This window comes from Argiope bruennichi, chromosome 9 (genome assembly GCF_947563725.1).
Source record: "Argiope bruennichi chromosome 9, qqArgBrue1.1, whole genome shotgun sequence".
In the NCBI taxonomy this organism is placed as follows: domain Eukaryota; kingdom Metazoa; phylum Arthropoda; class Arachnida; order Araneae; family Araneidae; genus Argiope; species Argiope bruennichi.
This window is the reverse complement of record NC_079159.1, coordinates 105,287,323-105,303,171: the sequence shown is the minus strand read 5'-3', so window position 1 is coordinate 105,303,171 and position 15,849 is coordinate 105,287,323. Positions and strand designations below refer to the sequence as shown.

The window sequence follows — 15,849 nt, the reverse complement described above, 5'->3', positions numbered from 1 at the left end:
ATAACTTGTATTACAATAATATTCCTGTCTGAGAATTATATATAAATTGTTCAAACTTTTCAAGCTTTAACGAAACTGTAGTGAAAAATTTGGAAAATTTCCATGTGGAAAATGGACGAAAATATTAATTTATCTAAGAAATGATCAAAAAGTTACCAAATTCTGATAACTTTAACTATTGCTAAAGCAATTAAGAACAGTAATATACTTCTAAAAATTACAGTATATCTTGACTAAAATTGTTTAGCATAAGACTACAGTGCACATTCATCTTTTAATCTATTGAAAAAATATAAGAGTATGACTATTCTGTAGTTAACATCTTGTTTGCATAGCTTTAACATTTATTGTAAAGTTTCTTTAATTATGGCTTGTGTTTAAATCTGGCCATTATTATTTTTCTACTTTTGGGCCAGAACAAAAGTATGGAGGCGGGGAGAATATAAGGCCAGTTTTTTTTCTAGGGTGGTGGTGTGAAAAACAAATTCTTTCTCAATCATTTAAAATCATTTGTGAAATCGATTATCATTTGATTAAATTTATTTATTTTGTATCTTTTGATTTTTGAGGAGACGAAAAGGAAACTGAAATATTTGAAAATGAAAAGAAATAAAGAAAATACTAAAAATTATTTCAAAGCCAGGCATTATGATTTAACACAATAAAAATTATAGTTATTTCATACTTATAATATGTGAAATGATAATATCAAAGAAGTTGATTACATTTAGAGTTAAATGGTAATCTTTGTCAAAAATGATTCTTTTTAATTTAGTTTTTGTTTACAATTTGAACATGTTTGTGAGTTAGCTGTTAATGATTTCTTAAGAAAAGGATTTCATGATTTGCTGTAGAATTGTTTTTGCTGTATGTTAAAATTGTTTTATTCTTATATTGCACATAATTAATGTACAATGGCTTACTGAAAGACAGAAGTAGAAATTATTGCAAAATTGTACCATTAAATTAAAGGACAATAAAAAAAAATTAATTTACATTTAATATACAAAATTTATTTTCAACTTGTTTCGTCTTCAGTATAGATAGATTAACAATCATATAAAGGACTATTTTGAATCATCTGATTGTTACTGTTTTAGGTACTTGTGCATTATCCTGTGGACTATTTTGCACTTAAGTACTATTTCTTTTCACCAAATAATGATAATAATAATAAAAGTCGCCAATAGATACAATATAGAACTGTGTTTTGGTTACTATGCTGACTGATGCAAGTTTGATAGGATGATACAAAGTAGTCTGCTTTAAAATATATTCATTTTTTATTTTAAGTGAAAGATCTGTATAATTAGTAGTTAATAATTTTCTTAAATATTTCAATGGGTCAAAGTTACTATAGTGTAAACCATTTCTTTAAAGTAATTAATTCAACCCCCCCCCCCCAAAAAAAAAGCTTACAGCAGTTAAAGTGGGACTCGAAATGAAGACTGTCCAAACTGGCATCTGACATGGTGCTCCTACCTCTAAACTGAGTTTACTTTATCTAATAGCTAAGTATGCTTATTCCCATATCATTACAATTCGAAATTGTAGTGAATGCACAAATTCATTTCAATCTTAAAGTTAAAATTAGATACAGAAGTCTCCTTGGCTAATATTTATGTTTGTAAATACTTGTCTTTTTGCAGTATATGAATTGAAGGCAGGGGGTGGGAGGGAAATGTGAATTGCACCTCTTTAGCATTTAGTCATTTAATATCAATGTGTTGGCATATCATAGAGCATTAAGAATTGTTTACAACATAAACATAAAATCTTATGTTATCAGGCTTGTGAAAATTTTATTTTTCTTAAATACATATAAATATTTTGTATTACTTTCTTTTAATATGGATTTTTTCTCTTTTACTGATTTTTTGCAGGCTGTGATATCTCTTTTTATCCTTGTATATGTTCACTTTGCTTTTGTGAAAACTCCAGTAAATTGTCTTGAGAAAGAAATTCGTACATGGTCCAGGGAGGGTGTGCTCAGGATAGAAATTTCTACTGAAGAAACGACGACACAAAGATTTAATCTTTCAATATTCTACAATAATAGCATAGCGAGCCATTTAGACAGAATACGGCAGGAACAAAAAACTTACTATGAGCTATTAAGAAAGAAGAAAGCCATGCAGAGAGCTATGCAGAAAGCTGCACAGAATGCCATGCGGGAGGCTGTACTGAATAATAACCAGATTGTGATGCCATTGAATAAAATTTCGGAATTAAAGAAGAAGTCGGATGAAGATTTTGCAATGGAGTTTTTAAAAGCTTATAGAAATCCAATCTTTGTTAATGGAACAATTCTTAACAAAAATAGTATTTCTGATCCAGACTGTTTTACACCATTGACGACTACTATATCCGAGACAGAATATTTCGAAAATAAAGGTAATAGCTTATCTGAAATTTTTTTTTCGATTTGTACCTTTATGGTAACTGTGTAATCTTCATTGGATATTCTTATAATTTATAACTTGTTTACATGATGTATCTGGTTTGGTTCACGTCATTTGTTAATTACTTATATAAAATCTGAATCGAATTTTGCTATTATAGATTCCCTAAAGCCGATAGAATCCTATTAATGATTTGTAATGTAAAAAATCTTATCTTGTTTCTGACAAGTATTAACAGAGATTAAAAATAAATTACTTTCTTATTTAAAGATTCTCTCATTTTTCATTGTTAACAATATTAGAGTTATTTTATTGTACCATGTAACAGGTTTTCAGATATTTATTACTACTATTTTGATTTTTAGTGTGGCATTTTGATAAGTATATAATTGAATACTCGTTGGAATATGGATTCTTACGACTATCTCCTGGTGCTAGACAAAATACGTCAGTTAAAGTACATACTGTTATTTTAGGTGAGTTTATTTTTACAGTTTCATTAACATAAATTATGAATGACTTAATAAAGAAATATTTTCTTTTTATTTCTTGTCTTTTTTTTAATACTGTTGCTTTGGCATTATGATTCTGTAATTTTTAATGTTCTGTATTTTGTCGTCATTTGTTTTGCTAGGTATAGTTCTTTCTAGAAATGTATTATTGTAACAGGATTTATTTTGATATTGCTTGGTTAAAATTAATTGCTGCATTTTAAAACTACAATAAATTTCTAATTTTGAGAATACCTCTTCTGAGAAAAACCTTAAATTTTTATTTCTATGTATTTTTAAATTAAAAATCCTATTTTTATTCATTCCTATTTAAATTTTTTATCAAAATTTAAAGAAAATTCTTTTTAATCATATAATTTTAATAATTGTGCAAAATTTTCTTGGATTTTGGCAATTTTTAAAAAATTTACATTACAAATATTATGTATTAAATATTACAAAATAGATTACATTCTTGTCCTGAAATTCAAATTATTTCCATTGTTTCACCAAATATTTAATCTTGTGATTTTCTTCCATTGTTGAAAGCCAAAGAAAAAAGGATTCTGTTTAATATCTGTGTGGCTCAGAAGACAAAGAAATAAAAAAAAAAAGTGAAGTTACAATCTACGAAATTTAGTAGATGAACCAGATATTTATGTTTCTAACAGCATTCTGATGTTATTAGATTATTTCCATTAGAAAAATTCATGCACACAATAAAAAGAAATTAAGGAAGAAAATTAAAATAACACAGCTATATGACTCACAGTTTAGCAGAATCATAGGCATGAAGTAACATTTAAATAACATTAAATATAACCGATATCGCTGGTGAACCAACTACTTATGTATGTATATATATATATTTAAATGAAGTATCATTTTTGTATTTTGAAAGTAAATTCCATCTGGGGGAAAAACCAAATCGCAATATGCCTTACATTCTGACTTTATTCCTGTGCCTTGCATATCTGAATTTATTTCCTGTCATATTTTATTAGTAAAAAAAACAAACAAACAAACATTGTATTTTAAAATGATTTGATAATTTTTATTAATTTTATATATCATTTTTATGTAGAAGATGCCATTCTTAATATTAACAAATTATTCATTTTCTTGTTTTGTTATTAGATTAGTACACTGTCATGTCTAAAACAATTTTCTTGTACACTGCTAAAATATAATTAAAGACTAGATGAGCTTAAAAAAAATTCAGCAAGTATATACAAGTTACTTTAAATGCAAGACAATAAATATCTGAAATATAAATTTATTGAAGAGCAAATATTGTCTTTAAAAAATGCTATACATTAGATTTAAAATATATTTTTAGATAATGTTTGCTGATATAGGAAAATAAACTTTTCATGTTAAGGAAAGTTTTTTTAAATCAAGTAAAATGTTTGATATCAGTTTAATTATTTTTAAAATTAAACTTCTTTTCTATATTAATGATACTTAAATTATTTTTATTCTGTTGTCTTAAGTATTAAATTTAAGAAGCAGTGCCAAGCTTGACTCTTAGGTTTCTATTTTATTTACATAACATTTTACTCAATTAGATTAGTAATAAGGATCTATCATTTGATTGCTTTGCTATCTCATGCGATGTTCTTTCTTTTGAATTTTTATGAATTCCTTAAAGATTGTATTAATTTCACTGTAAAGGGAAAAATGCTAAAAAATATTTGTTCAGAAAAATAAAACTTTTAGGCATTAAGTTACCTTTAAAAGTATTACAAAATAAGCCTAAATATAAAAAAATATTAAAATCTTAATCAAATAATTTTTAATATATTTAACTTTTATTTTATAATTAATATTATACTTTATACTCATTGTATCTTAACTAAAATTGAATAATGTATTTTTAGAATATTTTTTTAGTTAATGTGTGAATAATCAACAGAGTAATATATTGTGCAACTTTGAGTAATATAAATAGATTTATTTCAGAAATATTTTATGATTGTAATCTTAAATGCTTGGAAGTTATATGAATACAGTAGTTGATGTCGTTGTAAATTTTTGTTTATAATTTTTGGTATATCACTTAAATTTTCCCATAAATTTTTTTAAGAATAATACATGAATATTGTAATGGTTGTTCAGGTAGTTTTAGTTCATGTAATTGAATTTATTCAATACTAATTTTTTTTTTCCTTTCTAGATCCACTTAAGCATAAATGTTTTGGGAATGAGTTTAGCCGATTCCTTTTGCAACACGTCTTGGGGTACAATGATATTTTAATGGGTAGTTTAAGGTACTTGGTTGATAGAGATCAAAGCAAAGGTATTTTATGTTTTATTTTTAAAAATTTGAATCTGTGAAAACACACACACACACACACACACACACACACACACACACACACACACACATTTAGATACATATTTTTGCAATTCCTAAATAATGTATGTTCTTTTAAAGATGTTTTCCTTCTAATTAAATGAAAATTGTACATTTCATATTTTAACTCTCTAAATAGTCACTTTCTTTGATTGCGTAACTTTCAAGTCTATGAAGTGAGCTTTTAAAATAAATAAACTGGTCATTTTCTGATAAATTATTTTTGAAAATCAAATAGTTTTCTTACATTACTGTGAATTATTTTGAAAATATACTTATAAATGGGATTTGCTTTGAAACTGAGCATAAATGCAAAAAGCTAGTTGGACTAATTATAAGATAAAAAATTATACACATGAATTTCAAAATTAAAGGATTTTAGTATTATTTTGACTTTGGTATTATATAAATTATTACCTGCTTTTAAATATGTTTTGAAAAATGGTTATATCAAAAATTTTTAAAGTTAAATTAATATATTGAAAAATATATATTATTTTAGTCACTGTTCATGCATAACATAATTTGATTATATAATTGGAGAAATTATATTTTATCCTGTTTTAATGAAATTTTAAATGTAAGTTTTTAAAAAAAATGATCAACTTTAAATTTCTTTTTATGTTTAAAGCAATCGGATGAAATTTAGAAGAAAAAGTATAAGAAGATAAGAATAATAAAATACATAGAAATAATAAACACTTATAATTATGATTCATTTATAATATTATGTGTGTAAATTATTTGGTATTTTTTTTATAGATATCTAAGAATGACAATATCATTCTGCTTATCTTATAGCTTTTAAATTTGTTTGAGACAATAATTATTATTGAGACGGGTATTTTTATTGATATATAGAAACTGATCAATGTATATTTTTATAGGTTTTGTGAGGAATGTTATCACTGGAGACCAGTACCGATTTGTAGATAAAAGTGCGACATGGACAGCATATTTGTCAGCAGCAGTTTTTATGATTATCTTTGTAAGTATGGAAATGAAAAGAAAAATTGTCTTATTGTTTGGTGAAAATTAGGTCATTAATTTAAAATATAAAACATTAATATATTTAGTTAGTTTCTGACTGTTTGATGTTCATTTCATCAGCATTAGAGTCGAATTTACTATGTGATATATCATGTAATTGTTCCATTCAGTATTTATTTGTACCATTTCTTAATTTGTACATTGATTTTCTAATGTTCTTTTTGTTCACATTTATTGATTGCAAATGTAGAACATTTTCTAGCTATTTGAATTTATTCATTCATTTATGTTATTTGGGTTATAATATTGGATATAAAATGAATGATTTAATTTGTTTGTCAGTACTAGGGAATTTTAATTTATAAATGTGCAACTCCAAATTTCAGTGTTATCCTGTATAAAAAAATTTGTCATAATTATATATGATAAGATCTTATTATAATCATATGATATATTGAAGGAGGTTTGCAAAATTATTTATGTAATGAAATTTAAGTTAGTCATAGAGTTTTACCATGCAAGATCACAATATTGTAAATATAACAATAATTATTTAAAAATAATTTATTTGAATTATATACAAATTTTGTTTTAAAAATTATACTGACCTTATTATCAATTCGATGAGAGATCTAGCTCAGGATTGAAAATAATAATAAAAATTACTTGTGAGCTAGCAGTAGTAAATAATGATTTACCTTCATAACTATATTTTTCTAGTAAATCTATATTTACTTCAAAACTAAGTTATGATGATAGTATTATTGAATATTCTGAAAAGCTTATAAAAATATGAAACAAAAATTGCATTTTAACTTATGTTTTAAGTAAGACATTTACCAAATAGCATTTTATAAATTATGAAGCAACTTTTTTATTTGATTTATTAACATTTCTCTTTGTGTATGATTAAATGTTAACTTTATTAAAGAATATTGTATCATTTCATGTATATTCAGTAACTGCTTACTATCTAAATTTGTGGAATGCAATAAATAGCAAGGTGCATTTATAATTTTGTTGCATAAAATTTGTTTCTTGGCTCTGCTAATTAACTTTGCTACAGGTTTCACTTTTATTTGGGTCAGCTTTGTTTATACCATGTAATTTTTAGCTGTGATTTGGTTATTATGCTAAAGGAATGTTTTATTCTGTTATTGCTATAAAAATTTGATTTTCTTTTAATAATTACAAGTTATTAAGCAATATTGTTTTATTTGTTCATTTTTGCATCTTTTGCATTTACAAGTTTTAAGTTCATGAAATTTTAAATGAATATATAAGCTTTTTTTCCCACTTCTTCAACTGAACTGGTGTGAATTGCGTGAAAGTTGAAAGTAGTGCTCTGTATTTTCATTATTTTTCATTAAAATATCTTTTTTTTAAAAAAGTAAATTCTTTTATAGACTCTCTCAGTTTCTATGCTGCTGAGATACTCTCATCATCAAATATTTATCTTTGTGGGTAAGTAGCATTTTTGTTCTCCAAAAGGATGCACATTTTCAAATACTTTTTTTGTATATAAATGTATATAGGGTATACTCTGAAATCTGACACTGGCTAAGAAGGGCAAGTCATAAATTTTAAAGGGAAAACAGATACTGCATGCAAATGTCAGTGATGGGGGAGGGGGATAGAAATAATGGCACTTTTGTTGACATGGCAGTCCTTTTGTCTGATTATCTGTCAATTTACTGAGAGACTACTTGAAAATGAATGTATGATTTTGAAAACATGTTTTTCAGTAAATTTTATTTTATAATATTAAGTACTTTTTAAATTTCACGATCATGTTTTTTTTTTTTTTTTTTTGTTTCATTTTCTTCACTTTCTCTTTCCTGTTTATAAAGTAAAAAAACTATTAAAATTGTCAAAAAAAAAAAAATTCAAACTCAAGATTTTAATGAATCTCCAGGTTTAATGCCTTCCTAGGTTTGAAAAACATATTGTTGCCATTATGTGTGTCTGTAACAAAGATAACTCAAAAATGCTTTGAGCTAGATGGCTCAAATTTGGTATATGATATTTACTCCAAATTTGTAAACTTGTATCAGATTTTGAATTGGATCCAGTCAGAGGAAATCTGTCTGTCTGAATATAAGTTAACACAATAATTACAAAAGGAGAATAGTTATATGGATAAAATTTGGTATGCAGATTTATTAGGGTCAGATCTGATTAAGAGATTGACTTTCACTTGGTAATTTAAACATGAGAAGGGGGAAAAAACCATGGTTGGGGGGAAAAACACCCCTGTCTAAAACTGAAATTCATTGTTAAGTACTTGTGACTACTAATCAAAGATTAATCGACAAGAAATTGTAAAAGGCCAGAAAATTAACTTGATAAAAATGCCAAATTTATGGCAAAGATTAATATTTTGTAATACCATGCAATTCATTTTCAATCTTCTCTGTAGTCCCAATTTTATGTGCTGTTTTTCTTGCTGTTTTTTTTTTTTTTTTGTTGCAGTTGCTTGCCTCCCTTTTAAGAATTTGCTCTACAGAATCTATCTTTAACTAAAATAAATGTATATTTTTTACCTATTTTGTCAGTTCATTTGAGCATTGAATTAATAAATTTTATATTTTTCTATAAAATTTGCACAAGTCTCATCTAAAAAAAATCTTTAATTCAGTTAATATTAGCAAAATAGTTAATACCATTTTTAAAAAAATGTTTCCCTTTTTTCCCTTTAAATTTAATTTTTGAAAATTAGATCATGATAGTGGCAACTAAGTGCAAAAATAATCACATTTGCTAAAAAAATAATTGAAATCATGTATCTAAATGCTAATTGTTTCTTTAACTAGTTTAAGTAATCACTTTAATTAAATGAATCCTTTTTAATTTTAAAAACATTAGACGATTTGAATGGCTTCATATCTATTTGTTTTCATATAGTTAATATTGTAACAGTAGATTATTGTAATCTAGTAATTTTATTCCAAAATATCAAGACTTTGATATGTTTTTAAGTGTGTTTCAATTTATAATTTTAGTTTTGCAGTTTATAATTTTAGTCTTGCAATTTATAATTTTTCATGGTGTTGCATTTTGTGATGCTTTATGTACTCTGTTCTTAAGTATTCACTCTTTATTTTTGCGTGTCTGAACCAAAAATATTTTTAACAACTACAGCTTTATGTGACTTCCAAAAAATGTGCGATTTAATAATTTATCTTTCGCTTTTTTGAAATTATTTACTTATTTCAGGGGTGTTTGTGCTCCGGGGAAACCCCGGAATTCCGGGGATTTTGAACTTCGATACCCGGAAATTCCGGGGATCGTCGTTCAAAAGGAAGTAGGAATAATAATGAATTATTTATTTTGATCTGGGCGATTTTGTTTGCTTTGAAAGCAGAAAACGCAAGGTCAGTGTGTGTGGTGAAAACTTTTCCTTTCTTTCTCCAAAGGCAGTGATAATGCGTGAAAAGGGGGAAAAAACTTCTTTTTTGTTCTTTCCTTATTGCGAGTTATGACTCATTCCCCCGGGTTCTCGGACATTCTCTTCTGGATTCTTTTCGGCAAGTAGGCGCGGCAGAAAAAAAAGGGAGAGACTTCGTTCGACCAGATGTGCGATCACGTGACCTGGGTTCAAAGGTCTTAATTTTGCAAAAAAAGTAATTCATTGAACTTTTATAATTAGGTCATTCAATACTTCATAATCGTAATTTTCCATTTCTCCCCCCCCCCCCTTCTCGAAACTCCAAAATGTCGGTAGTAAGTCCGTAAAAGTTTCCGGGGATTTTTTGGGGTCCCACAAACACCCCTGTTATTTATTTTATTCTTTATTATTTTATTTTATTAAATTAAAGGATTAGAAAAAAATAGCTAAACAGAAAATTTTTATTTTTTACTTATGGGCTTGAAAAAAAAATTGCTGAACAATATTCTGATGTTTTTCATGAATCTTAAAATTATGTTGCATTTAAATAATGTATTGTTATTTGTGTAAAATATATGCATATAAATATATGTAACTATGCTACATGTGTGTAAGAATATTTTCTTGAATTTCAATTTGATTTTAGCCTTTGAAATAGAGTTTATTCCATTTCAGATTTGTAAATTTCATAATTTCATTACATATGCAGAAGATATTGTTAATGAGTTCTGTAATATTTTTTGATTGTTTTCTTTGAAATTATTTGACCTTGTTTTTCAAGATGCTGTTTTTTTTTCTTTGATTGTGTGCTTTATCCAGTATTGTCTAGTAATTTTGTATAATCATAATTTTGTTCAAGTTTTTTACACCATTCTTTTGGTTTTCATAATAATGATTGCAAATACTTTATTACAAAAATGTATTTTTTTTTTTTTTTACAGTTGAATTACTCCATATTATGGAAGTGAATACCGTTACATTTCCTGCTGCTCCTTTACTGACTGTTGTTTTGGCCTTAGTTGGTAAGTAATTACTGTATGAAAAACCATTAAATTATAAATGATTTCTCAAATTATTAGATTAATGTCTTGATTACCAACAGTGGAATCCGAACTAGGTTAGCTACCTAGGGCTACCATGTTTAGAAAACACTGTAAACAAATATATTCAAACAGATAGAACTTTGTTTTTCCAAAGATATAAATTCATACAAAGACTTAAAAAGATATGAATTCTGTGAATGATAAAGTAATATTAAGACTGCAAAATATAGTTGGTTAAATTCCTCTTAATTTCATTACATTTATTTGTTTATTAGAATAATTTAGACACACAAAATATATGTTTAAATATTATTGTGTACAACAGGAATGCTAGGCAGTATAACAAATAAATCAAATGCAAGATTGATCTAATAATAAAATCAAATCATTATCCTAAAACAGATCATTAACATTTAAAAATAATGTGCTTAGTCTAAAACTGAATTGATTAACTTATTAAAAGAGGTTGTCTTAACTTTCAGTGTCTAGGGCTTTAAAATACTTATATCTGCCTTTATTGATTGCTCCAACGTGCACATCAAATGATTAAAGTATTAATTGAAATTTTAATTGATATTTAGTAAAATTAGATAGTTTTAGCTGTTATTTCTTTAAAAAAAAAAAAAAAAAAACCTTCATATATTACATTTGAGTATTGATCCCTTTGAAAATGCTATCTACTTTTCTATTTTTTTTCTCTAAGATAATTCATATTTACAGCAATTATTTTTATAAATATCCTCAGACAAAGTTATCGCAAGATTTCAGAAATTTGATCAGTCCTTTGCCTTCAATGCCTGTATTGGTTGAGTGAGGTAGCAACTCGCAACCTTGCATATGTGACAAGGTTTACGATCTTGCAAGAATCGTAAAATGTTATATACAAATTAACTTACAAAAACGTTTAATAGTTTATCTATATTTACACCTTTTAAGAGTATAATTTTGTGGGATTAAGTTCTATAATTTACTCTCGTATGATATTTTTAAATATTGACCAAGGTGCATTTGTGGTTTATCTGGGTATGTATCATGGTAGTAAGTTTTTCATGCCTTCTAAGATCGCCGAATTAGAACTAATGTTGGAGATGCTGTCATAACCAAAATCTTGGAGGGATTTTCCATGATTTGGTAAAACTTTTGGTAAGATGTATCATTTTATGCTTCTTGCAAAGAACAACAGTTCATGAGTTTCATTAACCAATAATGCACTTTTATCAAGTGGGAGTAATGACATCTAGTGACTGAAAGTTACTTCTTGAGCTCTTGGGGTTGAAATACAAAAGTTCAGTTTATTCATTTTAAAAGCTAACTTTTTAAACCCTAGAGATTATAAGATTAAAAGAATCTAGCACATGGTGGATTAAAAATTTTCAGAATAAAATATGACATTGAAATTATTAAGGTTTTTGAGATCAAGGTGTTATTTTTGTATAATTCCTTCGCAAGGATCATTTTTATGTTGTACTTTATTATAAATTTACAATCTGATCTACAATTTCATGACTTAAAAATATATCTCCAATTCATTTTCAGGCATGGAAGCTATCATGTCTGAGTTTTTCAATGATTCAGTGACTGCTTTCTACATTATAATCATTGTATGGATGGCTGATCAGTTTGATTCTATATGTTGTCGCACTGCTGTTTCGAAAAAGCATTGGTTAAGGTATGTAAATTTATTATTTATATGTATTGAATCTGCATGTGTAAACTACTAAACTTTAAGAGCTTTTTATATGCTTCATCCTCTTCCCTATAAAAAAAAGTGAATTCCTTGCAATGTCACTGTCAACAACATAAAATTATATAAACAAAGTCAAAAGAGTAATGAGATATGGTTATGCAGGTTCTCTTTTTCTACACAGTAGTGGCATTGTGAATTGATTGGAATAGCTAAAAATAAAGATATGTTTTTTTTTAAAATGACATTGAAATCAAAATGTTGCTGTAATGATAAAATTATGTAAGAATTATTTTCATAGTACTTAGAATGATCTGTAGACTTGGCCCCCTTAAAATAAAGTAATGGTTCTATTTTAATTAGTAAATTAAAGTGCTTGCTGCCCACTTAAAATAGTTAATATTGTAGATAATATATTTTGAATCAAAGCCATCAGTGTCTTTAATCATTATTTTCAAAAAAGGGGAAAAAAAATAATTTTTTTAAGAATAACCTTTACAAAGTGTTAAAGGAAGCAAAATGAAATTTTAAATGATTCTGTGCACTTCAAAAGACAAAATTCAAATAACATTTTTGTAAGATTGATATATATTCTAGATCAACATGAAAGGAGAGATAATTTTCCATTTGATCAGTTTAAATTTTGAAGCCACATTATATAAAAAGGACATATTTGATTTCTTCTTCAGTTTCCTGAAGAAGATTTGATTTTTTTTTCTTCTGAAAGTTCATATATTAATTTTAAAAAAGTATTTTCACAAATGGTGATTGGTACATTTTGAAGTGTTTATCAGGGGAGATTGTTACTTTTTTACTGCTTACATGTCCTGTTAACTAAAGATGGTTGTATTTTGTGTCATATGTTCAACAGTGCTCAATGAATATCCAGGTGATTCACAACATTTCTTATATTTTTGTTTGAAACTTAAATCTAAGGTTGATTCCTGTATTTAAAGTTTCGGAAGCTTCTCTCGCATCTTCTTCTCCCTGTGCTTTTCTGGTCACGGTGGCTTGGTGGTAAGGTCTCAGCTTTGGAATCGGAGGGTTTCAGGTTCCAGACCTGATTTCACTGAAGAACCGTTATGTAAGCTGGTCTAGTAAATCCGTCAGGCCATATGTCCTCCCACTGGTGTGGTGTGGAAGTTTGGAGAGGGGGAGCCAGCTCAGGTGTAATCCTAGTCATCTAACCATGGTTCAACATTTGAGGTCTGTCCCAAAATAGTCTTAGTGTTGCTTTAAATTGGGGCGTTAATATAACTAAACTATAAACTAAACTTTGTGCTTTTCTATCAAATAGGCATCATAACCTGTCCAGAGAAAAAAGAAAATTTCTCCTATAGGTTGGAACAAACATCTAAGTTCACCAGAAAAACAAATAAAAATCAATAAAAAATATTCCCAATATCCTTTTTTTATTTAATAGGGAAAGATTAGTCAATTAAGAACCTAAAAAAAATTTGAAAAAAAAAATAATCAATGAATATAGAATATCAGATGCAGGAATTTTAGTTTTAATTTTTAAAAGTTTTCAGAAAAATTTAGTGTTTTTAAAAATTTTATTAAATCACCTTAGAAGTATAAAATCATTTTCTTTAGAACAGCATTTATACAACCAATAGAAACAGAACTGTGCACAATTCAACAAAAAATATGATATAAATATTCTAAATTGAATTTGAAATTAAGATTTCTAGCTACATTGAATCATTATTCCTATTATCGATGTGCCAAATTTCATCAGTGGAAATGCATTGTCTGTATACAAAATGCATGTACATGCATACTCTTATAAATGTTTCACTCTTTTTTAACTGAAAAAAAGACAAAACCTTTTGAAGAGTTTTTTTTTTTTTTTTTTTTTTAAAACCTTCTTAATCATTTTAATGTTGACTGAGCAATGTCATAAATTTTATATTGCAAAGCTACATTGTAATTGGGTTTTGATAAGAATATAAGCAATTCAGGTTGGTTTCCATGTGAGAAAAAGTTTTCTTTTTAGAAAATAGTTCCTTCAACCAATAGTTTGGAATAAGGGGCTGGAAATTTAAAAAAAGATTAATGTTCTTCTAAGATTAGTATGAGAAAAATATTTATATTTTTAATATGGTTTGAAAACTTTGTAACCTGCCAATGTTTTTGTTTCTTCATTCACTTACAGATTCTTTTTTTTTAAAGTAAAATTAAATTCTGTGGAGAATTTTAATCTCCTTAGTTTTAACTTTTATTGTCATTTCAATTTTTTATTTACTTTTTTTATATAAAAGGGAATGGTGTCTGTTTATTATCAATGGCACTAGTTTAAAAAAAATTTTTTTTTTTGAGATGATGCATAGTTTTGTGATTAAAGCCTTGCACTTTTTGTATTAATAAGCAATTGCAACTCTATCTCTACTGGCAATTAGATGCTTGCTAGTACCAAAAATAGTTTGAATTACTTCATATTGTAGAAAATCTCAGTTTCTAAAAATGCAGTGCATTATACAAAATTTTTTCTTTTACGGATATTGTTTTTTTCAATGCTTTCTTAAATTAGGTTTTTTCATTAATATAATAAAAAAATATTAATGTGTGCTTTTTTTTTTTTGCTTATTTTCTAGAGCTAATGTACTTTTTGGTAGTGTTTTCATTTTTCCGCCTTAAAAGTATATTTTACTTTTAATTTTTACAAAACAGATTTTTTTTAATGTTATATTGGGCATTATATAAATCTTATTGAAATCATTAAATGAATATATTTCTTTTTTCTACTTTGCTTTTCTAAAATTTACAAGGTAATTATGGCAAATAACATGAATTAAAAAAAAAATTACCCAGAACTACACTTGGTTAAAATTTTTTGAATTTAAATTTAAAAATGGAAAATCTGAGCAACTTTTCTATCTCAAGATATAAATTGAGTATATTCAACTTATTAACTTGAGTATGGTTTAAGATTTAATTTTTTGTGTATAATTAAGGATCTTGCTTATTTAAAATTTTATGACCAGATTTGTCATACAGAATGCAAAGAATATTATTTTAAATAAAAAAGGTCTGTTCTACATTCTGCACAAATGGCATCAAATAATTCTTGTCTTATTTTACTTAGCATAATTAATTAGCCTGTAAATATTTTATTTTACAGTTGTTGTTGTGTTTGGCTTCATTTGATTCAAACCCCTATAATTTTTAGTTATTGAATAGTTAGATAAGTATGGAGTGCTTTTATTAGCCAGTGTAATTTCATCAAAAATTTATGAAAGCTGTTTTGGTGCACTTATCTTGACTAGTTTGATAAGTATATTTTCTCTTGGTGCATTCTACTTGTTGGAATATTTGTTTACTATTTTTCTTATGCACCTGCCAATTTTCATTTGAAATTGTTTTAATACATCGCAATTTCTGTAACATAAAAAGTCATTTTAAAAAAAGAGAATGAGTAGCCTATTTGTTATTTGAAAGCAGCCATTTTGGCTAGGGAAAATGCTGTTCATTTTCTTGAAATTGCAGTGAAGC

The 15,849-nt window shown here is 26.4% G+C and overlaps 1 protein-coding gene across 3 annotated transcripts in view; it reads left to right on the top strand.

Annotated features, from left to right (window-relative positions):
* The window catches only part of LOC129983996 (membralin-like), a 51,841-nt gene that overhangs the window by 4,176 nt on the left and 31,816 nt on the right, over positions 1-15,849 (top strand). For all 3 annotated transcript variants that reach the window (XM_056093739.1, XM_056093740.1, XM_056093741.1), the window contains exons 3-9: positions 1,884-2,394; positions 2,768-2,878; positions 5,070-5,192; positions 6,137-6,237; positions 7,646-7,703; positions 10,569-10,649; positions 12,207-12,339. In XM_056093739.1, the coding sequence (XP_055949714.1) occupies positions 1,884-2,394; positions 2,768-2,878; positions 5,070-5,192; positions 6,137-6,237; positions 7,646-7,703; positions 10,569-10,649; positions 12,207-12,339 (1,118 nt within the window). The remainder of the gene's footprint in view (positions 1-1,883; positions 2,395-2,767; positions 2,879-5,069; positions 5,193-6,136; positions 6,238-7,645; positions 7,704-10,568; positions 10,650-12,206; positions 12,340-15,849) is intronic.